The sequence below is a fragment of the Mobula hypostoma genome, chromosome 17 (genome assembly GCF_963921235.1).
Source record: "Mobula hypostoma chromosome 17, sMobHyp1.1, whole genome shotgun sequence".
NCBI classification, from domain to species: domain Eukaryota; kingdom Metazoa; phylum Chordata; class Chondrichthyes; order Myliobatiformes; family Myliobatidae; genus Mobula; species Mobula hypostoma.
The window spans coordinates 54,046,938-54,074,354 of record NC_086113.1 but is presented as its reverse complement, the minus strand read 5'-3'; the positions used below and the strand labels follow the sequence as shown (position 1 = coordinate 54,074,354).

At 43.5% G+C, this 27,417-nt stretch overlaps 1 protein-coding gene across 4 annotated transcripts in view; it reads left to right on the top strand.

The window, feature by feature from the left end:
• The window catches only part of LOC134358043 (F-actin-uncapping protein LRRC16A-like), a 342,999-nt gene that overhangs the window by 184,194 nt on the left and 131,388 nt on the right, over positions 1-27,417 (top strand). For all 4 annotated transcript variants that reach the window (XM_063069926.1, XM_063069928.1, XM_063069927.1 and 1 more), the window contains exons 15-17: positions 11,344-11,420; positions 20,551-20,655; positions 26,385-26,454. In XM_063069926.1, the coding sequence (XP_062925996.1) occupies positions 11,344-11,420; positions 20,551-20,655; positions 26,385-26,454 (252 nt within the window). The remainder of the gene's footprint in view (positions 1-11,343; positions 11,421-20,550; positions 20,656-26,384; positions 26,455-27,417) is intronic.

Below are 27,417 nucleotides of genomic sequence, written 5' to 3'. Positions count from 1 at the left end.
AATTAGACTAAAAAAATTTGGCTGATGATGGATGACCATTTTCAGAAATACTTTAAATACTTTTGTGAGAAAAGCTGACACTTTGGCAGTCCTGATGCAGGATTTCAACCTGAAATAGAGACTGATCCTTTCCCTCACAGATGCTGCTCGTCCTGCTGAGTGGGTTTTTCTAGATTGCCGATTGCTTCAGATTCCAGCAACTGCAGTCCCTTTTATCTCCACTTCTCTAGCTAACTAAGGAGCATAAAGATAGAATTATATTATAAGAAGATGACTGTACTGTTGCCACTGGCGTGTAGATCAAGAGATTGTTACAGAGCTTCAAGGCACACACTCAGAGATTCAGGGACAGCTTCTTCCCCTCTGCCATCCGATTTCTAAATGGACATTGAGCCCGTGACCACCACCTCACTACTTTTCTTTATTTATTCCTGTTTTCTTTTGCACTTCTTATTTTAACTTAACTATTACATATACTTATCATACATATAGTTACTGTAATTCAGTTATTTTTCTATATTTGTAATGAATTGTACTGCTGCTGCAGATTTAATAAATTTCATGACATATGCCCATGATATTAAATCTGATTCTGAAAAGGATGAAAGATTGAATAAATCAGCAAGAAATATATATTAAAAATTTTGAGTAAATTGGCAGGAAATATATAAATATTGTAAGAGCTTCCATTAACTAGGTAATAGAGAAGAGATTAGCAAATTGACACAATGACGAGAATTATAATGTGGCAGAATGAATTAACTGAGGCATTAATCGTGCATTTTGTGACTGCCTTCATTTTTAATAGATGAAATAATTGTACAGGAAATGAGGGAAACCAGTTTTCCGATTCATGAGTCTGTCTCCCTGTCCAGTGCATGTAAATTCAACTATTGCCCAGTCACTAATAGCTTTTAAAAAGGAATTGGATAAATCCTGGAAGAGATTGTCAGAGAATAGGGAGAAAGACCTGCAAATGGAGGAAAAGGATTGCACATTGTGAGACCCAATGCTGGATTGCTGAGACAGAGGCCACCTTCTGTGACATATGATCATAGGTATATTTCATTAAAGCCAGGGGTTTTGCTGTGGAAGAATATGGCAAACGCCATCCCAAGGACTTTTGTTGGTGCGGATTCTTAAATCAGCTTTGTGCTACAGCTGTCTGCTTCAACGTTCCAGGAAATTATGTGCAACCACAGGGCACCATGCAATTTACTACTTCTTGTGAAACAGACCATCATGGCCAGGCCAGCTCCCAGGAGAGCAATCTCATCAGAACTACTGTTTTTCCCCTCTTAACTTCCCTATAGCCCCACAGTCTGTTCTGTCACCCTAAAACAATTAATGCCACAGTGGTGAAAGCCCTGTAGAACTCAAAAGTATGTTCCCCCCCACCACCTCCCCATGTCATGTCATACCCATCCTGTAACCACCCCCTTCATTCCCCTCCCCATCCCATTCTGGTGGCTTCTCACTCCTTGTCTTCCCCTCCCCTCCAGTTCCCCACTTCCTTCCCTATATTCCTATCAGATCTATTGTCCTATCAGATTCCTGTTCCAAAATAGCACCTCCCACCTTCTCACATAATTGCCCCAATTCTGTCCCACCCCCACCTTCCCTTTCATCTGGTCTAACCTATTATCATCCAGCTTGTACTTCACCCCTTCCCCCTACCTCTTTGCCCCCTTCCTTTCCAGTGTTGAAGAAGGGGCTCAACCCAAAAGATCGACTGTTTATTCCCCTTCAAAAATGCTGCCTGACTTGCTGAGCTTGTTTTGTATTTTCTTTGTGTGGCTCAAGATTTCCAGCATCTGCAGAATCCCTTGTGTATCTGACAGAGATAGTGAAGGCATCCAAATTCCCCAAGATTACAGATTAGTCCCAGAGGACTGGAACGTAACAAATATAATAAAATGTTACTAATAGAGAAGTGTGAATTATTTTGCAAAGATGGCTCTTCTGTGATGATTCCCCAAAGGCAATTTGACAAAGTCACCACCAAGCAGGGAGGCAGATAGTGATTATAGTACCTGGACTGCCCTAATGTCCATCATGATTAACTCCAGCAAAAAGACTCCTGGATCTTTTGGAGAGAGAAGAAAACATAAGGATGATCAGGAGATCCAGGACCTAATGAACTACAAACACCAGCTTCTCACATTGGAAGCTGTACCATCTTTCAAGGGAAAAGAAATTGTTCTTCAGCTATGTTCAGTCAGAAAACACATGACCTAAAGAGCTGATGGTGATTGGAAGGAGCATAGGACATTCAACAACTTGCTGACAAGTGTAAGTTCTTCAGTGCTGTCAAGGCCATCTGCAGCCCAAGGACCCAACATACTGACGACAAATAGTGGAGTTTATTATTAAAGTCAGTCCCAGTCAGTGTTGCTGGAAGAAGCACCACAAAGTTCTCCTCAACCGTAACTCTGAATTTAATATGAGCCTCTTTATTCCATCCTCATGAAACTATCTAGTCCAACGTTGAGACCACAATCAGTCGACATGAAGTCACAAGCTACCTGCCAACCAGAAAAAGAACAATGTTTCAGGAACAGGCAGTATCCAGCTGAAGTTCAGTGGAAAGGAATGTCTGTCACAATCTGCAATGAGCAGGACATACCAGGGGACTTCACGGATGCTTTATTTACAGCCATTTTCATGCAGCGTGACAAATTGCAGTAACTTCAGTAGAGTCTTCCAGACTTTGATCAAGCAAGGCCAAGTCATTACCTCAACACTTTTTAATATGTTGCTGCAACGCTGGATGTCACAATATAGTAGCGTTTAGCTAGGGCTCCCACTGCTGTCTGTAAGGAGTTTGTACGTTCTCCCTGTGACTATGTGAGCTTTTTCCGGGGGCTGCAATTTCCTCCCACATCCCAAAAAGCCTACGAGTTAGGGTCAGTAAGTTGTGGACACGTTGTGTTGACGCTGGAAGCATGGCGACACTGGCGGGCTGCTCCCAGCAAATTTGGATTGTGTTGGTCATTGACACATGCAGTGCCTTTCACTGTATGTTTCAGAGTTTGGTTGTACATGTGACAAATAAAGCTAATCTTCCAACAAGCTACTTAGTGAAGTAGAGCTAAGTGGGACAAGTGGATAGATGGGAAAATTCAAACGTGAGAAAATCTGCAGATGCTGGAAATCCAAGCAACACACACAAAATGCTGGTGGAACACAGCAGGCCAGGCAGCATCTATAGGAAGAAGTACAGTCGATGTTTTGGGCTGAGACCCTTCATCAGGACTAACTGAAAGAGGAGCTAGTAAGAGATTTGAAAGTGGGAGGGGGAGGGGGAGATCCAAAATGATAAGAGAAGACAGGAGGGGAGGGATGGAGCTAAGAGCTGGAAAGTTGATTGGCAAAAGGGATATAGAGTTGGAGAAGGGGGAGGATCATTGGATAGGAGGCCTAGGGAGAAAGAAAGGGGGAGGGAAGCTCAGAGGAAGATGGAGAGCAGGCAAGGAGTGATTGTGAGAGGGACAGAGAGGGAAGAAAAAAAGGGAATAAAAATAATAATAATAATAATAAATAAGGGATGAGATAAAAAGGGGCATTAACGGAAGTTAGAGAAATCAATGTTCATGCCATCAGGTTGGAGGCTACCCAGACGGAATATAAGGTGTTGTTCCTCCAACCTGAGTGTGGCTTCATCTTTACAGTAGAGGAGGTCATGGATAGACACATCGGAATGGGAATGGGAAGTGGAATTAAAATGTGTGGCCACTGGGAGATCCTGCTTTCTCTGGCGGACAGAGCATAGGTGTTCAGTGAAATGGTCTCCCAGCCTGCGTTGGGTCTCACCAATATATAGAAGGTCACACCGGGAATACCGGATGCAGTATATCACCAATATACAGAAGGCCACACCAGGTCAGTTCTTCCAGGTGAAGCGACACTTCACCTGTGAGTCGGCTGGTGTGATATACTGCGTCCGGTGCTCCCGGTGTGGCCATCTATATATTGGCGAGACCCGACGCAGGCTGGGAGACTGTTTCGCTGAACACCTATGCTCTGTATGCCAGAGAAAGCAGGATCTCTCAGAGGCCACACATTTTAATTCCACGTCCCATACCCATTCTGATATGTCTATCCACGGCCTCCTCTACTGTCAAGATGACGCCATACTCAAGTTGGAGGAACAACACCTTATATTCCGTCTGGGTAGCCTCCAACCTGCTAGCATGAACACTGATTTCTCTAACTTCTGTTAATGCCCCTCCTCCCCTATTATTCCTCCCCCCCATCTTCCTCTGGGCTCTCCTCCCCTTTCTTTCTCCCTTGGCCTCTTGTCCCAAGATCCTCCCCCTTCTCCAATTCTGTATCCCTTTTGCTAATCAACTTTCCAGCTCTTAGCTTCTTCCCTCCCCCTCCTGTCTTCTCCTATCATTTTGGATCTCCCCCTACTCCCCCCCACTTTCAAATCTCTTACTATCTCTTCTTTCAGTTAGTCCTGATGAAGGGTCTCGGCCCGAAACATCGACTATGCTTCTTCCTATAGATGCTGCCTGGCCTGCTGCGTTCCACCAGCATTTTGTAGGTGGGAAAATTGTTCAGTTTGAATTGCTTCCACTCCCGAAGCAAGGTCAACCCAATTTCTCTCATCGACCTGCAGAATGCAAGGTGGAATTTGTTTGTATTTACATTCAGAGTTTGAAATCCATCATAGACCAGTTCAGTGAAGTAAGCTTAAAGAATAAGTCTTACACATAACATCTGCCCTGAAAAATGTGAGCAGTTTCCCAAAGCTTGGTAGCCATCTCTTATTGAAGGCAAATGTCAGTGAAGTTCCAAATTGCTTTCAATGAGCCAGAGACACCTTTGGCCAACAGATAAGGTATATAAATATCAAGGTTACAACGCCATCTATCTGGCAGTGATCCTTGTATGTGCACTATACCTGTAACAGACACCACTATATATGTAACTGAAACCAGCTGTTTCCAGACAACATACCTCAAACCCACTGGCAGAATTAGTCTACTCTCCCAGGGTAACATCTCCAGAATTGAGATTTTAGTTAAGCTTAGTGGGCTGAATTGATCTTGCATGCCTACAGAGGACTGATGAAACTGTTCTGAGCACTATTAAGGCAAGAGGTTGGGGGAAAAGGTTCAAGGATGTCCCTAAAGCCTTAAAGTGGAAAACCCCCAGTGATTCTAGGTGATCCCTGTCCCAAAGCTTCTCAAAGCATCTGGGGTGGTATTTGTGTACCTGGAATCCACTTATCAGGAGCCTGAAATAAAGGGTTGGAGGAATGAATGACCTGCCCATCTGCTAACCCACCTGCCCCTTCAAAGACCACCTTCCCCATTCGGAGAATGCAGGTCTCTCACTTTGTCATCAGCCACTTTAGAATGCACAGCTCTGGAGTGGAAGCAAGTCATCACTGAATTTTGATTTCCTTGTATCTGCAGGCAAAAAGCTGCAACCCATTATTGAAAAGTGGTTTGAAAAAAAGGTGTTATCAATGGAGTTCTTTTAAGGAAAATTGAGTTATTTTCATCAGTATGTATGGGCCGTTAGATGAGTACCCCATTGAATGAAGCTTATCAGTATTTTCAAAAAGGTGTTTGATAAGCTTTCTTGCAGAAGGTTGTTATATAATAACTGCTCTCTGAGGTGGGGATAAAATGGATAAAAGATGGTTAAAGGACAAGAGAGGGGAGAAAAAGAATAAGAATGAACTAATTTTTTCAGCTTGACAGGCTGCTGCCTGTGATTTGTCCTGGGCCCTGAACTATTTTAAAACCTAGATTGCTGATGCAGACAAAGGCAGAGACTGTGATGTGCATAAATAAGCTGACAATACAGAACGAGGCGAGGATGTGAGCTGTGAAGTATACAAAGGATTTGCTGCGGTGCCGAGATAAGTTTGGCTTTAATGGCTATAGTGTGCTAACTTGAAAAAAGTGGCACTGAATTACGTTATACCTAGAAGGAATGTTTTGCATTAAATGCACATGCATTTAGTTTGCTGTATCATGTTTGGTGATCACAGTATGACCTTCTCCCCATTAGTGAAACTGAACATAGATTACGAGTAGAGCACCTTTATAGTTTCAGAGCTTCCAGTGTCTTTCACTTCAATTCTTCCCACACCCATTTTGTTCTATGTTGCCCCAATGAATCACAGCCTATCTGTAGGAGCCAGGTACCTGTTCTCTACCTGTGTTGTATTCTGTGTTACTTGCTTCTTATGGTAACTGGTCACGTGGCTGGGGGTGTGGTAAAAGCGAAGGGAATAAGTAATGTCTTTATGCTTTGTTCATTGCAGTTTGTAGTAACTGACGACCAGTGGATGTCGTATCTTTTGCTGACCACTTAATAATGCTTAATTATGCTTAGCTTACACTTGTGTATGCTTAAATTTCATAGCTTCAGGGTCATCTGTTTTCTATTTGCTAATAAAGGATTGAATACATATCTTTGACTTTTGGAGCAGACGTTATGGGAGTGAGTGAGGGCGTGTCATCAAGTACAACAAATCCGTAGTGTCACTGGCAGTGACAATTGTTTTTTTTGGTTTGGCTACTACACTATTGATGACACATTACAACCGTTAGGACTCAGATGATCGGCTATTACAGTCTTGTATTTCACATTTCCCCAATATTTGATGTTTGTTTCTATGGATCTTCAATACCTCATTTTTTCCCTTCATCCATACATTCCTTTGCTCCTCTTTTTGCGTGGTATGGTATCACCACTATGTGTGTGAACCATTTCTTTTGATCTCCACCCCATCGTAGACACTTTACTCCTTCTCCCTTCCCATGAACTTTTCACACTAACTTTGCACAGTCCTGCTGAAAGTCCCTGCGAAGTTGAAACGTTGACAGTTACCCTCTCCGCAGCAGCAGCCTGATGGACTGGGTATTCCCAACTGTTTCTGGTTTTCATTCTTTGCTTTTTATATACACGGGACCTTTATGTGTAAAACGCAGAATCCCGTACAAACTGCTGAATCCTAAAACTGGATTTTATTTTTTACATGTATCGCTGCTCCATGTTTCTCCCACAGGAGCTTTCTATCTCTCACTTTCCTCGTTCAGATCATATCTGCTGGGAATGGACATTCCACCACCCTGCCCCCCCACAAGTCACTTGGAGAATATTGCCATCTCCCTTGGTGTTTACTGTGCTCCCAACTTCCATGTTTTATGCAAAATATCAAAATTGTCCCTTGTGCCCTTTCTGATGAGCATATATAACAAGCTGGCTGAAGAGATTCCTCATCATCTTGGTTCTAAATGGATGTCCAGTTGTCCTGTGGCTGTGCCCATATATCCAAGTCTCTCTTACTGACGGAAACATTCTGTCAATGTGGACCTTCCAGCATTCAGTTGGTTTCAGTGAGTTTGGCCAAGATGGCGCTGGTGAACCACAGCGACTTGTTACGGGCTAATTACACGTACCACACCTTTAAGCAGATGAATGTAAATCTCCATGGCTGGAAGAGAGGGAGGAGTTACGGACTCCAAGGCAGACTGAACTGGCAAGCAATGAAAGTTCCTCTGCCTAGCATCCAGTTACCAAATGTACGGTTGCTGGAGAACAAGACTGAGGATCTTAGGGCAAGATTACTGTATTGGAGGGAAATGAGGATTTGCTGTGCTCTGTGTTTCACAGAGACGTGGCTCACTCCGTACACACCGGGTATATCAGTAAGACCCAGCGACTTTTTGATACACAAGATGGACTAAGCTGATTCGGAGAAGGCAAAAGTTGGGAGATTTGTGTTTGATGCTAAGCACTCTGTGGTGTTCGGACATGGCAGTCTTGTTGCACACTTGTTCCCCCAACCTGGGACATAAACGATTAAGTAGCAACCATTCTAGTTACTAAGAGGGTACCGAAGACCTGTGCTTATCATCTGGCTGGATTGCTCACTGAGATCTTTAACCTCTCGCTTCTGCAGTCTGAGTTACCCACCTGCTTCAAGCAGGCTCTAATTATACCGGTGCCTCAGAAGAACGTGGTAACCTGCTTCAGTGACTACCATCCAGTAGCACTAGCATTCACTGTGATGAAGTTCTTTGAGGTTGCTGATGAAACATATCAACTCCTGCCTGAGAAGTGACTTTAATCTGTTCCAATTTACCTAAAGGGCACAGCAGGTCTACAGCAGATGCCATTTCATTGGCTCTTCACAAAACCCGGGAACATCTGGACAGCAAAGATGCATGCATACATCAAGATGCTCTTTATCGACGATAGGTTGGCATTCTGTATGATCATTCCCTCAAAACTAATGAAGAGCTTTGCCTCAATACAGCTTTTTGCAATTGGATCCTCAATTTCCCCACTTGCAGACCCCAGTCAGTTCGGATTGGGAACATCTCTTCCACAATCTCCATCAGCACAGATGCACCACAAATGGAGAATGGATGCCCTCCTTGGGTTCACCAGTCCTGAAGGAGAATTTCAGCCCGAGACATTGACTATCTATTCATTTCCATCGATGCCGTCTGACCTGAGTTCCTCCAGCATTTTCTGTAAGTTGCTCAACCATCTCTATTCCAAAGTTCTCTGCATCCTTCTCTGTAACTAGTCAAGATATACAAATCAATGTTCTGCATTGCCTCGTCATGTTTCCCTAAACTTGATCGAGCAATGTCCCCTCTTTAACTACTTATAAACTTGGAACTTTGGATCTTCTTTATGTCCCCGCAGGAACAATTAGATTATTTTTAGCATTTAAAGCAAAGCTGTAATTGTAAATTGCACTTTTGAAGCTTGGTGTGGATGATTTGCACCTCCTCTGCATGTCTGCTTTGTGGGGAGAGTGGGGGTTTCCAGAATGCCCCTAACCTTACTACAGCCTGAGCAAGCACCAGAGATGGTCTTCCTCCTGCCTTCCTTTAGGCAGACAAAACTGAGCTGTTTCATTGTCTTGCAGAGCTCTAAGTTGTACCAATCGCAGACATGGATTGTAAATACAACCTTGGGTACTAAAATTTAGCATCCAGCACCATGATTGCCTTTTGTCATACTGCTAAGTGGAACAGACTGGCGTATAGCTCTTCACCATTGTGGAGATTGTTAAGACAGACAGGATCCCTCCAAATCTATGTGCCTCCAAAAGAGGCAAAAAAAAATTTCCCGGTGGCATTGAATCTGCACTTTCACTCTTGGAAGATTTTGCCTTTGGGTCCTATCCTGTTTGGAGAGGGCATGTTGTGTGGAATGAAGCCTGGCATCAGTACTGGAGTGATGGAGGCTGAGGGGAGATTTGGCAGAGGTTTTATAGGCAGGAAGTATTTGTTTCCCAGGGTAGAAATATTTAATACCAGAGGGCATGCATTGAAGCTGAGAGGGGGTAGGTTCAAGGGGGATGTGAGGGGTAAGATTTTTACTCAGAGTGGTGGATGCCTGGAATGCGCTGCCTGGTATGGTAGTAGAGGCAGATACATTAGAGGCTTTTAAGAGATATTTAGATGGGCTGTTGAATATGGGCAAGATGGAGGGATATGGACACTGTGTAGGTAGGAAGGATTAGTGTTTGGGCTTTTTAAAATTTACTTTTTAGCTGGCTCGGTACAATATTGTGGGCCAAAGGGCTAGTTCCTGTGTTGTACTCTTTGACGTTCTATGTTCTACTGAATGAAGGTGAAATGGCACCTGCCCAGAGATACGTTTTTCCATCAAGATGGATAATTCTTTTTGCGGGTGTCTTTGTCCGCATGCCCTAAGGGTGATTTACTTCCTTGTTGAATTAAAGCTAGTAAAAAGGTACTGTGCTTAATTTCTAGTTAGGTAATCTGGAGGCCTGTACTAATAATCCAGGAGATTAAATCAACTGTGAAAATTAAACTAAATTAATAATACAGAAAAATATCTGCTAGTCTTAATTGAGCACTGGAATTACAATGACCACTGGAACTACTGCTTGTCATAGAAACCCATCTGGTACATCCTTGTCCTTCAGAAAGGAAATCTCCCTTTAGGACTTCCAGTTGGAATATTCGAGCTGCCATTCATGTGACACAGTTCACCAGCTGCACAGAATAGGCTTATGTTGAAGGTGGTGTATGATTCTGAGGAAAGATGATTGACCTCATAAGAGATGGTTTGATTAAAGGGAATACAGCTGATACTTATCTGAGACCTGGCCAAGAGACCTGAGGGAAAATTTACTCCAGTGAATAGGCAAATAAGTGACCTTTATTTAATTGTTGTGTGAGCAATAGAATGCAAGGAATTCACTGTCTTCACTCAGCTCCAGTGATTGATCAATTTTGCTGTCTGTAATTCCTAGCAAAACATTGTAGTTATTTGTATGCATTTATTTTTAAGATTATATCTGCTTTGGGAAACTGCAAAGGTTGGTTTTAATATACTATGTTTCTGTAATTTGTTACTGAAAATATCAAACCAGTAAAATTATAGTAGCCTGGCACCCTTGGGATTCTGGTAGTGCCGACCTAGCAGATTTTCCAAGCTATTGGACATTAGTCCTTTTGACAGAGTCATACAGCATGGATATGGGGGCTTCATCCTAACTGGTTCACACTGACCAAGTATCTCACGTAAGTGAATCCCATTTGTCTATGTTTGACCCATATCCTTCAACCCTCCTTATCCATGTACCTGAGTATTTTTTTCTAATGTTGTTAATATCCCTGGCAGCTCATTCCATATACTGACATTTGGGTGGTAAATTTGTCCCTGGGGTTCCTATTCAATCTCTCCCTTTTCCCCTCTCACCTTGAACAAATGCCCTTGAGTTCTTGATTCCCACCCAGAGGAAAAGGCTCTACAGAGATCCTGTTGAAGACCTTCAAATATCCAAATATTGGATGATATTCAAGTACTCCTTTACTTCACACTTCTGCATATTATGCAGTGGCACAGTATAATAAAGTGTAAATGTTTTATATTGCTCCTGTAGATACATATACTTGTGCATGTGAAAATAAACTCAATTCAACCATAATATTTTTTTCCCCAGGGAACTCTGCCAGTTTAAAGGGAGTGGGAAATTTACAAACACTTCTGACCTGGCAGTTTCTCCACACTAGTTCCAGCAGTTCTAACACCAGGGTCTGACCACACGCCTTGCTTGTACTCTGGACCCCTGACTTGTGTTCCAAATATACAGGCGAACCAGGCATCAAACCTTCAGGATTTCTGAACAATCAAATGCTGGATTATTAGAAATTTACCCCAGACTAACAGGTAGTAATGACAAATATGGAAAGGAAAGAGCATGTACATTTCTGATGGATGATCTAAATGTTTTGATAATCCACAACTATGTCATATTGCAGTCATGTATGATGCATGTTATGTACAAGCTGTGATGGGTCATTAAACAATCTTCTTTTACAGGTGTGTGCAGCACTTCTGCGAGGGTGTTGTCAACACCTGGCGTCTCTTCATCTGTCTAAAAGTATTTTCTCGCACAGGTAGTTAATTTGTTTTCAAATTTATTTTCTTCACTTGATGAAGTATTGCCAAATTTGTACTGTTTATTTTGGGGAGGTACGGGAATGAACTGGCTTCTGCAATTGCCAGATGTACAATTTTACTTGACTTTGTCAGAACTGCTTTCTACTTTTCCATTTCCCCTTTTCTGTATGGAAGCATTCAGTGCGACTAGTGTGTGGTGAAAAGTTCTGAGGTCTGGGAATTGCTGAGGTTATAACAGCAGGGCATTTGAAGGATGTGCATCAATAGAGTGTTTCTGAAAACCGTTTTCATTGTTTTTCTGCCTGTATTATTGCTACTAGGAGTGTCCACAGCCAAAGTAAATATCTCCAGTTCACTCAGGACACCCTGTATCTAATAAAAATAGGTATTTTCCTAGATTAGCTACTTGCTTTACAGTTGCAGAATGCTCATGCAGTGGTTGGGACACCCTGTAATCCTGAAGCAAAATCAGTAACAGATCAGAAATGGATTCTGAAGATTTTTGTTCATCAAATGATTTCAGTTGCAGAAGTGGATGTTAATTGGTCATTGTAAATTGTCGCCTGATTAGGTTAGGGTTAAATGGTAATACAGTGGCTAGCGAAAACACATCATAATACTTGCACTCAGTGAAAAGGCATTGTGCAGTAACAGATGAGCATGTTTAGCTGTGGATGCAAATGATGCATTAGGTCATGTGGAGGGCTGGTGCTGATTACATTTGAACCATTATCAAAGATGTATTGTGCAATATACCGATCTTCAAGGAACTCAGTGTAGTTATACAATGCGTTTCTTTTTTAGCCTTAGATATTACTTTTCTGACTAAAATTTTGATTTATTGAGATACAGAGCAGAATAGGCACTTCGAGCCAGGCCAGTTAGCGTACCCCCGATTTAATCCCAGCCTAATCACAGAACAATTTACAGTGACCGATTAACATACCAACCGGTACACCTTTGGATGTGGGAAGAAACTGGAGCACCCGGAGGAAACCCACGCGGTCACGGGGAGAGTGTACAAACTCCTTAGAGGCATCTGGGGGAATTGAACCCGGGTCACCTGTACTGTGACACGTTGTGCTAGCTACTATGGCCAAGCTGTCCTTTTTTTGGAGTTGGATGAACAAAAAGTCAAAGAGCAAGAACATCAAATAGATCAAAAAGGTTTTAGGATCCTTCAGCAACTGTGTAAATTGGGTATTATTCAACTTCCCAGTAAGCTTATTTTGAGATAGAGATAGAGTAAACAGATACTCTCTGTCTCTGCCTCTCATAATCTTGTAAATCTCTATCAGCTCTCCCCTCAGCATGAAAAAGTGCACCAATGTTCCAAAGCAAGGACAAATATTTGTATGGGTATGATGAGTTGAGATTCTACTTTAAGTGATCTGATATTTAAAATCTAGAATGAATTCAATAATGAAATTAAAAAGATCCAAGAAAAATTACTGCTAGAAATGAAAATGTAAAAAAGATTTTCACAGAAAAGTGAATTCATAATGGAAATTTGCACATTAAAATAATGTCTCTTGGTGCTTGATTATTTCTTCATGGAAAGACCCCTCAAAAGCTTAACAGGCTCTAAAATATATTTTGGCACCTGTTAGTATAATTCCTTAACGGGCTATAAATAGGTTGGTTAGTAAATGACCACTGTAAATTGACTGTGTAGGTGAGTGGTGGAATTTGAGAGACGGTGGGGAGAATAAAATGAGATCACTGTAATATTAGTGAAAATGGGCGTTTGATTCAAGGGCCAGAGGACCTGTATCTGTTCTCATGGCTCTTAATCCCTGACTCCATGACTGCGCTCTCTGATGTATACAAAGACAAAGGAAACAAGGAAATCTGCAGATGCTGGAAATCCAAGCAACACACACACAAAATGCTGGAGGAACGCAACAGGTCAGGCAGCATCTATGGAAAAGAGTACTGTCAACGTTTCAGGCTGAGACCTTTCCAAAGGAACCTGCTTATCAGCAAATTATCCGGTCATATATCCATTGTTAGTCATTTGCTGCACTGCTGATGTTATACCATTTCCTTAAAATCCAAATGCAGTATTAGTTAAGAAGTAACAAGCAATCTGCTTGAGAAACTCAATGGGTCAAGCAACATCTGTGAGGAACAGAACTGTTGGCGCATTGGGTCGAAACCCTGAATCAGAACTCAATTTCTTCTTTGCTTCGTGGCTGTCTGTGGAGAAGACAAATGTCAGGGTTGTATACTTCGTGAATACTTAGATAATAAATGTACTTTGCATCCCTTGAATTCCTGTCCTCTGACACATGCTGCTCAAGATATTGTGTTCCCAAACAACACACACAAAATGCTGGAGGAACTCAGTAGGCCCGCAGCATCTATGGAAAAGAATAAACAGTCAACATTTTGGGCCCAGACCACAGTCCTGAGGCTGTTGAACCATGATGTTTAGGTCTTCAGGCTTCTGATCACTTGTTCTTCATGCAGCGATGAGAACCACTCTAATCATCTGTGATTTGAAGCAGCTGGACTGGACTGTGGGTACATAGATGGCACCAACAAAATGTTCTTTGGCACCGTGGTCAAAAGATGGCTGCCACATTGGGTTGGGGTTGTTGGCTTGAGCTTTCCTGGCCAGCTTAAGTCTCTGTGCTGCAATTGTCCTTTCTGCCTCGTGTAATTACGTGCCTAAGGTGGAAGGAGCGCCACTCAACCCAATCCTGGGCAATAAACTGCTCTGAGTCGGGCTTCATGCAGAGGCTTCAGTGAAGTTTTCAGTGTGTCTTTATAGTGTCTTCTCTGACCTCCATGGGAACGCTTTCCTTTCTGAAGTTCACCACAAAGCAGTTCCTTAGGCAGCCAATGGACTGACTTACAAGCTACGTGGCCTCGCCAGTGCAACTGGGCTGCATCAGGATGGTGTTGATACTGGGCAGGCCCACCTTGGTAAGTACGTCAGTGTCAGGGATTCTGTCTTGCCACTTAATGTTGCAGAGCATTCTGAGTCAGACCATGTGGAAGAGGTTCCGTTTCTCATCATGCCGTGCGTACACTGTCCATGTTTCACAGGCGTAAAGCAGAGTGGGGAGTACTATTGCCCTATACACCTCAACTTCATCTGTTGACTTATGCCTCTTCTATTCTAGTCACTGATATTAAGCCTGTCAAAGGCTACACTTGTTTTAACGATCCTGCCATTTACTTCATCAATAATGATGGTCTGGGTCAGTGTGCTGCCAAGATATGTGAACCTGTTCACTGGGCTGAGACTACGACCTTTGATTGTAATGTTTGGCTCTACATACGGTTTCCCCGGAACGAGCTGATGCATGACTTCAATCTTGATGTTGGTGGTAAGCCCAAAATTGGCACATACATCAGAAAGCTTGTTGACACAGCGCTGCATGTCATCTTTTGAACCAGCATTGAGGGCACAGTCATCAGCAAAGAGTCAGTCTCTGATGTTTGTCGTAACCTTAGTTTTTGCTTGCAGTCTCCTGAGACTGAACAGTTTCCCATCTGTGTGGAATCTGATGCTGATGCCTACGTCACCACGTCTGAAGGCATTAGTCAACATAGTGGGAAACACCAGACTGTATAGCATTGGTGCCAAGACGCAGCCCTGCTTGACCCTGATTTAGACAAGAAAGGGCTCGGATGTCTCACCATTGTCCTGAACTCCAGCCTGCATGCCATCATGGAGCTGCTGCACATTGGTGATGAATTTCCTTGAGCATCTGAACTTCCACAGACTCTTTCTCCTAACAGTGTGGAAATTCTTAGTCAAATTGAAATAGCAGGAGAATGGGTCAGTATCTTGCTCCTGACATCTCTCATGCTGCAAAACACCATCTCAATAGTCCTATGCTCTTTCCAGAATCCACACTGGCTCTCTGGTAGGAATTTCTGGTCAAGGTGTGATAGATGGTTGAGAAGAAGCCTGGCAAAAATCTCCTCTGTGATAGTCAACAAGGATATTTCCTGATAGTTGTCACAGGACTGTCAGTTTCCTTTTTGCACGTACATGTGGATGATGGATGCATCTTTAAGTTCCTGTGGAATCATCTCTTACTGCCACGTGAGTTGGAAGGGCTGATGGAGCTTTTCTGTTAACACTGCACGGCTTCCCTTGTAGGCCTCAGCTGGTATCGCGTCTAATCCAGGCGCTTTGCTGTTAGGGAGTTGATGTACGGCTTTTGGGGTTTCAACGAAGGTCAGTTGCACATCTGGTGCTTCATTTTCAGGCATTTGGAGCAGGCAATCAATGGCTTTGTCATTTATAGTCGAAGGACAATGCAGAAGGACAGTTCAAGTGCTCAGCTCACATATGAAGAATTTTCTCTTTCTTTGTGTTCAGCGTGTTCCTATTAGCACTAGGAGAGGGGATGATCCAGATGATGTGGAGCCATAGACTTCCTTTACTGCAGCATTGTTCTTTAAATGATTCCTATCTGCATATGCCTGGATCTCATCAGCTTTATTACTCAGCCAGAGATCTTGCATCTGGTGCAGTTATGTTGTACGGTCCTTTGTATGTTATTGAAGGCATCCTTCTTTGAGATGGACTTGGAGTCACTGAGGAAAACTTTGTGGAGACAGTGTTTCTCATCTAGCAGTTGTTTGATGTCGACACAGTTTACATCAAACCAGTCCTTGTGCTTTCTGGTAGCAGGCTCAGAATCTCTGAAGCGGTGTTACAGATCAGCTCTCGAAGGGTAGATCAAGCAGTTTCCACATTCTGTTTGTCAAGAGGGGTGGATTTAAGCAGTCTTCTAGAGTTTCAACGAAGACTGCTTTATGTTGCTGCTCTTCAGCTTGGTATGTTCAGTCATCTTTGGGCTTTCTTCCCTTGTGGCCGTCTCTTGGGCTGGATATGGATGTTCAGTTTAGAAAGTGGTCTGTCCAGCCATCAGCACCACGCGTAGACTTTGTCACCCTTACATTCTTCCCGTCTCTCTTCCTGATGATGACGTAGTCAATCAGATGCCTGTGGTTAGAGCGGGGATGCTCCCACCAAGTTCTGTTGCTGGTGGGAAGTCGGAAGACAGTGTTGTTGATCAACAATTCATGTTAGGCACATGTCTGGAGTAGTGGAAGACCATTGCTGTTACAACAGCCAACGCCATATTTCCCAATCACCCCATCCCAGGAGGTGTTGTCAGAGCCTACCTTTGTGTTGAGTCACCAAGGGTGATAAGCTTGTCAGTGGCAATAACTGAGCACAATTCTTCATAGCACTTGTCCTTGATGTCAGCTGGGTTGGTCATGGTTGGGGCGTAAACACTGACGATGGTGTCATGTTTCTGACCATGAGACAGGGAGTTTCATGATCATGAGCCAGTCATTCACATCCTTTGTATGTCAGCAAGCTTTCCAGTGCTAATCTGTCTTTACTGCAAATCCAATCCCAGCCTCTTGTCAGTCATGATTTCCTCTTCCACTCCGAAAGAATGCGTATTCTTCGCCCTTTTCACAAATTTCACCTTCTTTTGCAAGTCAGGTCTCTCTCAGGGCTGTTATATCAGGCTAACTCTCCCCCTATTAGAGCAGTTCTCCTCTGAGGTCTGTCAGCATTGACTCTGTCCAACAGTGTGCACGCATTTCTCACACCGAGAGTGAGAGGAATAGTCCTTAATCTTCTCTTTGACGAATTTTGACCACTGTGATAGGGTCCCCACCAGCTGTGGTAAACTGGCCAGGCAACGTTAAAGGCACTTTGTCCAGCCTGTTCCTCATACCATGGAGGTAAGAAGTGCATTCCTGGAAAGGGCTGCTCCATGTCTGTGGATAATAACCATGTGTCCTGAGCCCCCAGCGTGCAGGTTTGTGGCTCCGGCTGCCAGTGTACCCACACCTAGCCTTTCGCCACAGGACTCGGGATGGTTTGTGATGGGAAGGGTGGACAGCCAGCCTGACTTACAGAATGACTCAACTTAAAGTGAGGAAGTGTTGCACCGTGTCGATCTCTCTCACTCATCTGAGACCATCAGTATCCAGTGGCAAGACGGAGTCAGGATGGCTGGAGACGTTGTCAGATGGTCCACAGCACCTTGCCTCATCTCACATTAAACACTCCACAGTGGCTCATCACACTCTAGACACTCCGCAGTGCCTTGTCACGCTCTGAACGCTCCACGGTGCCCCATCACACTGTAAACACTCCGCAGTGGCTCGTCACACTCTAAACACTCGGCGGTGCCCTGTCACTCTGTGAACACTCCGCGGTGCCCCATCACGCTGTGAACACTCCACAGTGCCCCGTCACGCTCTCAACGCTCCGCAGTGCCCCGTCACACTGTGAACACTCCGCGGTGCCCTGTCACGCTCTCAACGCTCTGAGGTGCCCCGTCACACTGTGAACACTCCGCGGTGCCCCGTCACTCTGGGAACGCTCCGCGGTGCCCCGTCACGCTCTAAACACTCCACGGTGCCCCGTCACTCTGTGAACGCTCCGCAGTGCCCCGTCACTCTGTGAACGCTCTGCGGTGCCCCGTCACACTCTAAACGCTCCGCGGTGCCCCGTCATGCTCTGAACACTCCGCAGTGCCCCGTCACTCTGTGAACGCTCCACGGTGCCCCGTCACACTGTAAACGCTCCGCAGTGCCCCGTCACACTCTAAACACTCCGCGGTGCCCCGTCACTCTGTGAATGCTCTGCGGTGAGCCGTCACACTCTAAACGCTCCGCGGTGCCCCGTCACGCTCTGAACACTCCGCGGTGCCCCGTCACGCTCTGAACATTCCGCAGTGCCCCGTCATGCTCTGAACACTTCCACAGTGCTTTGCCAGGCCTGCCTTTCTGCCCTTTGATCCAAATTAGTGGTTACCTCTGCGCAGTCTGCGGGGTCCAGTCTTCATTAGATTGTGTAGGCAAGCCCAAACTCTCTCAGGGTGTAAGACCCATTGGTTCCCCTCACCTGGTTTAGCCTCCTCGTCGAAGCAGTTTACCATGGTTTAGCGCTGGCACTAGTAAACAGCTGCTTGGAGCCACAGGTGAGAGCTGAGTGCCAAATGGGGAACAAGGGTGGGCGAGCCGCTCCCAAGGGAGCCTACTGTGTCCGCACCATCAGAGGTGCTACCTTTCCCTGCCACCCCATACGTCCCAGGCTCCTGAGAAGAGGGCATGGCCCAAATGGTTGGGGTACTTAATGGTGGATGTTGCCTTCTTGAGACGTCACATCGCAGCAGTCCTCGATGGTGGAGAGACGTATACTTGTGATGGAATGGGCTGAACCCACCTCTGTCTGCAGTCTCTTGAATTCCGTATCCATACCAGGCCGTGATGCATCCAATCAGAATGCTTTCCTCTGTATATCAATCTTCTGTGACATGCCAAATGTCTTTAAACTTTCAGGGAAATCAAGAAACTGGCGGCCTATCTTCTTGGTTCTGTATTTTAGGGCCAGGATCAATACTCTGTGATGTTGACACTGAGGAAAGAAGCTGGCCGCCCTCCCCACTCTGCAATGAAATCTGGTGTCAGCGATTAAACAGAAAAATGAAAACTTTTTTCTGCAGTTATTCCCCTGCATGCCCCAAGTCCCCCTCACACTTCTATTTCCCAGCCAATGAGGGGGAATGGCGTTGGCGTATGTGGGAACTGACTGACTGCCTCACTCATAGTTGACATTATCTACCTCTCCCAGTTCACCACTCCCCCGTCCCCATCCTTATTCACTGGCCTTTCTGCTCCCCTTACATTTACCCAAATAACCTGTAGGTTTTAATGATTATCTGATAAGGGGACGGTACAACAAAAATAATTATTATGCCTTGTTGTGTTTGATAGGATCTCAGTGTTCCCAGCTTTGATTTTACTGCATGCATTTTTTAAAAACCAATAAATGTTCTTGTAGCCTTAGGTGATAAATGTACCAGTGTACATCAGTTTACATCAGAATAGTACAGGACATTATGGGCCTTTCAGCCCAAGATAGCGTACATTGCCCAATCAGTCTGCTTTCAATATAGATAAAGCTGAAAAAGGACTGCATCAGTTTGAATGGATTGAATAAGAGGAAAACTCGTCTGCATGTTCATTGTCAATTCAGAAGGCAAGAAGAAGACAGTTTCTGCTTTCTTTGTCGCAGAACTGCTATTGATGGCTACCTCATGTGTTGAGCATCAGGGTTTGAGTGATACGCAGTGGAAAGGTTCAAAGCCCTGTGGTGGATGCTTTTCTACTCAGTCCAGATGTCTTAGAGGAGTTTGTTCATAATTTTCTGTGAGCTGGCATCAGTCAACTAGCAACTTTTTCTCTTCTTAATGCAAGTCTCATAAGATCGATAAGCAATTCCTTGATGGAATTATTTCAACTTTAATTAATTGCCTGGAGGTATAAATTCATCCTTTGGCTCATCTCTCTCTGTAAATAGTTAAAGTTGCCTGAGTTTCAGAGAATTTTTTTATATATAATATCTTGATTAACGTTATCTATTGTGCTCATCAGATGCCTGCAATTAACACTTAGAAAAAGCTAATACAAAACAGAAAGCTGAAATAAAAATCAGAAAATCGTGCAGGTCAATTGAAGCGAAAAAAGTGATTATTGTGAAAAGTGCAATGAGATAAAAAGCAGCTTTCTGCTGGAACCTTAGATAACTTCATAAAAGGCAAGGCTTAGGGATATTGAGGCCCTGGTTAAGAGGAAGAGGAAGGAGGTGTAGAGAGCAAGGAACAAACGAGGTGCTATCGGAATTTAGGAAATGCAAGAGAATACTTGAGGGTTAAAAGAAGACATGAAGTTGCTCTGATACAGGTACACAAAAAGCAAAAGGATAACAAGGACAGGATTCTGAGTTATTTTAGTTTACAGTTCATGATACTTTGGTCATTATTAAAGCACTTCTTCAGAGAGTACGGTGTAAAAGATGTGCACAGAAGAAAGCCTTTGAAGAGCAGTTTTATTTATGCCAGCACTTAAATAAGTATTAACTATAAAAACTTTGAAAGTTGGGCTCTGCCATCAGCCTAGATAGGCACCTTTTCAAATGCATTTGATTAATTCCGTGTAAGATTTGAATTTCCAAGACTTTGATCTGCCCCTAATGTCATGAAACTGTTATGGTTTGGTAAATTTTGTCTACTTTAATTGTGTTATATGGATAACCTTAAAGTGTATTCTTCTTCCTCCTTTTTGCAGGAAGGGTAAAGAAGTCCCTCAGACATTCAAGATGTTTTTCAGCAGTTCACAGGCTTTGAAACACATCAATCTGTCGGGGACCAAACTTCCTCCAGATGCAGTCAAGTCAGTATTGGTTTCTTCTCTTTGATGGACATTTCCTTCATGTAGGACAGGCATGTGGAAGTGGGTCATTCAGCTCAATCAATCCATGTTTACACATACCCCAACCTTACTTCATCTTTTCTCATCCATAATATATTTCTGTTCCCTTCTGTCGTGCACGTTTGTCCAGCCTCTCCTACATCCAATTATACTGTTCAATTCAACTGCTTGTGTGAAGGAAGGGGCGGGACTTCAGGCTTTGCTGTTTCTATCATTCATTCGATAGGGTTTCTTGTTTCATGGATGTCTGCAAAGAGTACGAATTTCAGGTTGTATGCTGTATACAATCACTGATATTAAATGAATCTTTGAACCTTCTGCCAGCAAGCAATCATAGTGCACAGAGAAATGAGCCCTTCAGCCCACCAAATGCATGCAGAGCACCAATGGCCCATTTACACTAGCCTGCCGACATCCCATCCCATCTGCAATTTATTCATGAGAATGTAGGAGAATAAAAGAAAATGGGCTGAATGTAGGATTATTGTAAATGGTTGTTTAACGGGCAGCATCGACTCAGTAGGTCAATGTTTCTGCTTCTGTCTATGATTTCCATCAACTCCCTTCAGATTCTACCTCTTTTGTACACACCAAGGGTAATTTTCTGTGGCCAATTAGCTTATCGTCCTGCGCACCTTTTAAATGTGGGGCTCATGAGGTCACAGAGCCGACATGCAAACTTCACAACTGTACCACTATGCCATCCCTCTTTCTCAAAATTCTTTGGGTAAAGAAGTTTATTCTGAATTCTGTGTCAGAATTTTGATGACATTGCGAGATACAGCAACAAAACAAATCCTTCAGTGCGCTATGATGTATTATGTGCTTTACCATACTAATTCTATTTACCTGCAATATAAAGACAGTGAGCCCGGTCTAGATTGTTTGAAGTCGTGATTAGAAATCACCCATCTCTGCAATGTCATTGTTCAAATAAAAGGAACCAGGAAGGAAATGCTTATAGTTTAATTCACTTAGTTTTCCTGAGATATTGGAAGTTAAGAGTGGACTTTTTCACTTTTCATGGGCTGGAGTTTCAAGTGCTCATCTAGATATATTTTCAGTGTTAAAAATATCTCTGTTTCCTGCTTGAGCCATACTGTGTAGATTCAAAGCATCTTCTGTGTGGAGAAAAAATACTTCCTCAGAACCCCTCTTGATCTCCTACCTCTGCCCTTAAACTTATACCTTCTAGTTTCATACAGCTCTTTTACTGGGGAATGCTTCTACAAGGTAAACAAACCCACCCTATCCAGTCCCTTCTCATACTCAAAACACTCCACCCCAGACAGCATCCTGAGGAATCTCCTGTGCACCCTGTATCTAGTACCACCATGTACTTCCTGTAGTAGGATAACCAGAACTGCCCACAGAGTTCCAGCTTTGACCCAAACTATGTATAATATAGTTGTACCATAATCTCCTTGCTCTTATATTCTTTGGTCCATTTCAAGAAAGCAAGTATCCTATATGCCACCTTAACCATCTTTTATATCTGTGCCTGAACTTTTTAGGGGTCCTTAGACTTGTACACCAAAATCTCTTCAATCCTTTTTATTTTATGTTTATTTTTCCTTTTTATTCAGAATCAGGTTTAATATCACCTGCATATGCCATGAAATTTGTTGTTATGTGGCAGCAGTACAATGCAATACAAAATAATAAAAGCTGTGAATTACAGTTGGGTGTGTGTGTGTGTGAAGTCTCTTTCAATCCCTTGCAGTGTACCCCTCCCATACCAGACAATGATGCAGCCAATTAGAATGCTCTCCACCGTACCCCTGTAGAAAGTGGCGAGTGTCTTTGGTGAGAAACCAAATCTCCTCAAACTCCTAATGAAATATAGCCACTGACTGCGTTCTTTGTGACTGCATTGATATGTTGCATCCAGATTAGGTCCTCAGAGATATTGACACTCATTGCTCACTCTTTCCACTTCAAATCCCTCTATGAGGACTGGTGTGTGTTCCCTTGTATTACCCTTTTTGAAGCTTACAATCTGTTCTTTGGTCTTACTGACATTGAGTGCAAGATTGTTGCTGCGACCACCATTCAACCAGCTGACATATCTCACTCCTGTACGCTTCCTCATCATCATCTGAAATTCTGTTAGCGATAGTTGTGTTGTCAACAAATTTATAGATGGCATTTGAGCTGTGCCTAGCCACACAATCATGGGTATAGAGAGAGTAGAGCAGTGGGCTAAGCACACACCCCTGAGGTGCGCCAGTGATGATTGTCAGTGAGATGGAGATGTTATTTCCGATCCATACAGACTGTGGCTTCCAGTTAGGAAGTCGAGGATCTAGTTGCAAAGGGAGGTACAAAGTCATTCCTGCCTGCGGCCATCAAACGTTACAACTCCTCCCTTGGAGGGTCAGACACCCTGAGCCGATAGGCTGGTCCTGGACTTATTTCATAATTTACTGGCATAATTTATATATTACTATTTAACTATTTATGGTTCCATTACTATTTATTATTATGGAGCAGCTGTAACGAAAACCAATTTCCCCCGGGATTAATAAAGTATGACTATGACTAAAGGCCCATGTTTTGGAGCCTTTCAGTCAGAACTGTCGGAAAGATTGTATTAAATGCTGATCTGTAGTTAATAAACAGCAGACTGACATAAGAATTAGTATCGTCCAAGTAATCCAGGGCCACATGAAGAGCCAACAAGATTGCAATCAGTTGATTCTGCCTGACATGTTCTGTGTTTGAGTGCCTATTTTACCATTTCACACTGACATGCAAAGTTAAATGACCAGGGGGCTTGGACTTTATATTTTACTTCCTGATTTAAGCCTGCACTTGTCTGTAAAGGAATACTGGGAATTTGAATTCTTCTCATTCTTTACGCACGTCAGTGATTGCTCAAACAACATGATACAATGTTGAACTTTCTTGACTCTGCCTTAATGACATTCTGTAGTGTAACAATTGTTCTCTTGCCATCTTGACAGCCAACTTGTATTAAATAGCATTAGTTTTGTGCTGTGGGTATACTCCCAATGGCCCTTCCTCTAAGAATGTCCATCCTCATTTTATCTTGAACCATCGTTCTTATTCAGTGTGGCCACTATCTTGGTCATTGTAGCTCCCAATAGTTGTGAGGTTTCATTTTCTACACCTCCTCTGGTCCTGTAATGCACTCTAACTCTACCTTCCCGTTCTTTTCTCATACTTTTAAACAACTTAAAGTGTTCTTTGCTGTTAAAGTTCCTGAAAAAGATGGAAACTTTTAATTGGGGAAGGGCAAATTATGAGGCTATAAGGCTGGAACCTGCGGGTGTGAATTGGGATGATGTTTTTGCAGGGAAATGTACTATGGACATGTGGTCGATGTTCAGGGATCTCTCGCAGAATGTTAGGGATAAATTTGTCCCGGTGAGGAAGATAAAGAATGGTAGGATGAAGGAACCATGGGTGACAAGTGAGGTAGAAAATCTAGTCAGGTGGAAGAAGGCAGCATACATGAGTTTTAGGAAGCAAGGATCAGATGGGTCTATTGAGGAATACAGGGTAGCAAGAAAGGAGCTTAAGAAGGGGCTGAGGAGAGCAAGAAGGGGGCATGAGAGGGCCTTGGTGAGTAGAGTAAAGGAAAACCACAAGGCGTTCTTCAATTATCTGAAGAAAAAAAGGATGACAGGAGTGAAGGTAGGACCAATTAGAGATAAAGGTGGGAAGATGTGCCTGGAGGCTGTGGAAGTGAGCGAGGTCCTCAATGAATACTTCACTTCGGTATTCACCAATGAGAGGGAACTTGATGACAGTGAGGACAATATGAGTGAGGTTGATGTTCTGGAGCATGTTGATATTAAGGGAGAGGAGGTGTTGGAGTTGCTAAAATACACTAGGATGGATAAGTCCCTGGGGCCTGATGGAATATTCCCCAGGCTGCTCCACGAGGTGAGGGAAGAGATTGCTGAGCCTCTGGCTAGGATCTTTATGTCCTCGTTGTCCACGGGAATGGTACCAGAGGACTGGAGGGAGGTGAATGTTGTCCCCTTGTTCAAAAAAAGTAGTAGGGATAGTCCGGGTAATTATAGACCAGTGAGTCTTACGTCTGTGGTGGGAAAGCTGTTAGAAAAAATTCTTAGAGATAGGATCTATGGGCATTTAGCGAATCATGGTCTGATCAGGGACAGTCAGCATGGCTTTGTGAAGGGCAGATCATGTCTAACAAGCCTGATAGAGTTCTTTGAGAAGGTGACCAGGCATATAGATGAGGGTACTGTAGTGGATGTGATCTACATGGATTTTAGTAAGGCTTTTGACAAGGTTCCACACGGTAGGCTTATTCAGAAAGTCAGAAGGCATTGGGATCCAGGGAGGTTTGGCCAGGTGGATTCAGAATTGGCTTGCCTGCAGAAAGCAGAGGGTCGTGGTGGAGGGAGTACACTCGGATTGGAGGGTTATCACTAGTGATGTCCCACAAGGATTGGTTCTGGGACCTCTACTTTTCACGATTTTTATTAACGACCTGGATGTCGGGGTAAAAGGGTGTGTTGGCAAGTTTGCAGATGACACAAAGGTTGGTGGTGTTGTGGATAGTGTAGAGGGTTGTTGAAGATTGCAGAGAGACATTGATAGGTTGCAGAAGTGGACTGAGAAGTGGCAGATGGAGTTCAACCCGGAGAAGTGTGAGATGGTACACTTTGGAAGGACAAACTCTAAGGCAGAGTACAAAGTAAATGGCAGGATACTTGGTAGTGTGGAGGAGCCGAGGGATCTGGGGGTACATGGCCACAGATCCCTGAAAGTTGCCTCACAGGTAGATAGGGTAGTTAAGAAAGCTTATGGGGTGTTAGCTTTCATAAGACGAGGGATAGAGTTTATGAGTCGTGAGGTAATGATGCAGCTGTATAAAACTCTGGTTGGGCCACAGTTGGAGTACTGTGTCCAGTTCCGGTCGCCTCACTATAGGAAGGATGTGGAAGCATTGGAAAGGGTACAGAGGAAATTTACCAGGATGCTGCCTGGTTTAGAGAGTATGCATTATGATCAGAGATTAAGGGAGCTAGGGCTTTACTCTTTGGAGAGAAGGAGGATGAGAGGAGACATGATAGAGGTATACAACATATTAAGAGGAATAGGTAGCGTGGACAGCCAGTGCCTCTTCCCCAGGGCACCACTGCTCAATACAAGAGGACATGGCTTTAAGCTAAGCGGTGGGAAGTTCAAGGGGGATATTAGAGGAAGGTTATTTACTCAGAGAGTGGTTGGTGCGTGGAATGCACTGCCTGAAGTGGTGGTGGAGGCAGATACACTAGTGAAATTAAAGAGACTACTGGACAGGTATATGGAGGAATTTAAGGTGGGGGGTTGTGTGGGAGGCAGGGTTTAAGGGTTGGCACAACATTGTGGGCCGAAGGGCCTGTAATGTGCTGTACTATTCTATGTTCTATGTTAAAACTATGAAAAGGTGACGTGACAGAAGTGATGGAAATATATCCTCAGTGGCTATTGTTAATGCACATTACAATAGTGGTCATGTATTATTGTGTGCATTAAAAAAAATCCCTTAAATTCAGTGGAGTTAAGCTGAGCAACCAGATTATCATGTGCAGTGACTAATGTTGAGTGTGTTTGGAACAAATGGCCGGGGACAAGGACTCTATACTTTCTCTTCTATTATTCCAATGTAGGCATCCAACACTTAAATGAATGCAATTCTTTCTTTACAGAGCACTTCTACTGGGCCTTTCTTGCAATCTTCAACTGAAAGAAGTCTCTCTTGACCTTAGCAGTTGTGAGGTAAGGAGGAATAGTTTAGTTCTTTGAATTAGTTTGAAAATGAAATGGAAAAATGACTTGATTTACCTTTGCTTTTAATTTAGTTTTTTGATTAAATATCATCAATTATTTTTTGTTTATTGGACCACTGGAAAATGACACTGGAGAGGTAGTAATGGAGGCCAGGAAATTACTGTGAAAGACACTATCAATATGCCGGAAGTTCAAGAAAGTCAGAGGGCAGAAGTGAGTGTAATTGCTATTACTAGGGAGAAGGTGATTGGAAAGCTGAAAGGTCTGAAGGTGGATATGTCACTTTACCAGATGGACAACACCCTAGAGTTCAATAAGAGGTGCCTGCGGGGTAGGGGGGTGGGATTGTGGAGGCATTAGTAATGACATTTCAAGAATCGCTCGATTCTGGCATGGTTCCAGTGGACTGGAAAATTGAAAATGTCACCCCACTCTTCAAGAAGGGAGAGAGGCAGAAGAAAGAAAATTATAGGCCAGTTAGTCTGGCCTCAGTGGTTCGGAAGGTGTTCATGCCGATTATTAAGGATGAGGTCTCGGGGCATTTGGAGGTACCTGATATAATAGGCCAAAGTCAGCATGGTTTTTCTTAAGGGAAAATCTTGCCTGACAAATCTTTTGGAATTCTTTGAGGAAATAACAAGCAGGATAGACAAAGGAGAATTGGTAGATGTTACGTACTTGGATTTTTAAAAGGCCTTTGATAACATGCCGCATATGAGGCTGCTTAACAAATTAGAGCTTATGGTATTACAGGAAAGGTACTGACATGGATAGAGCATTGGCTGATTTGTTAGGAGACAAACAGTGGGAATAAAGGGAGCCTTTTCTGGTTGGCTGCCGGTGACGATTAGTGATGTTCCAGAGAGGTCGATGTTGGGACTGCTTCTCTTTATGTGTCAGTAATTTGGATGATGGAGCTGATGGCTTTGTGGCCAAGTTTGCAGATGTTAT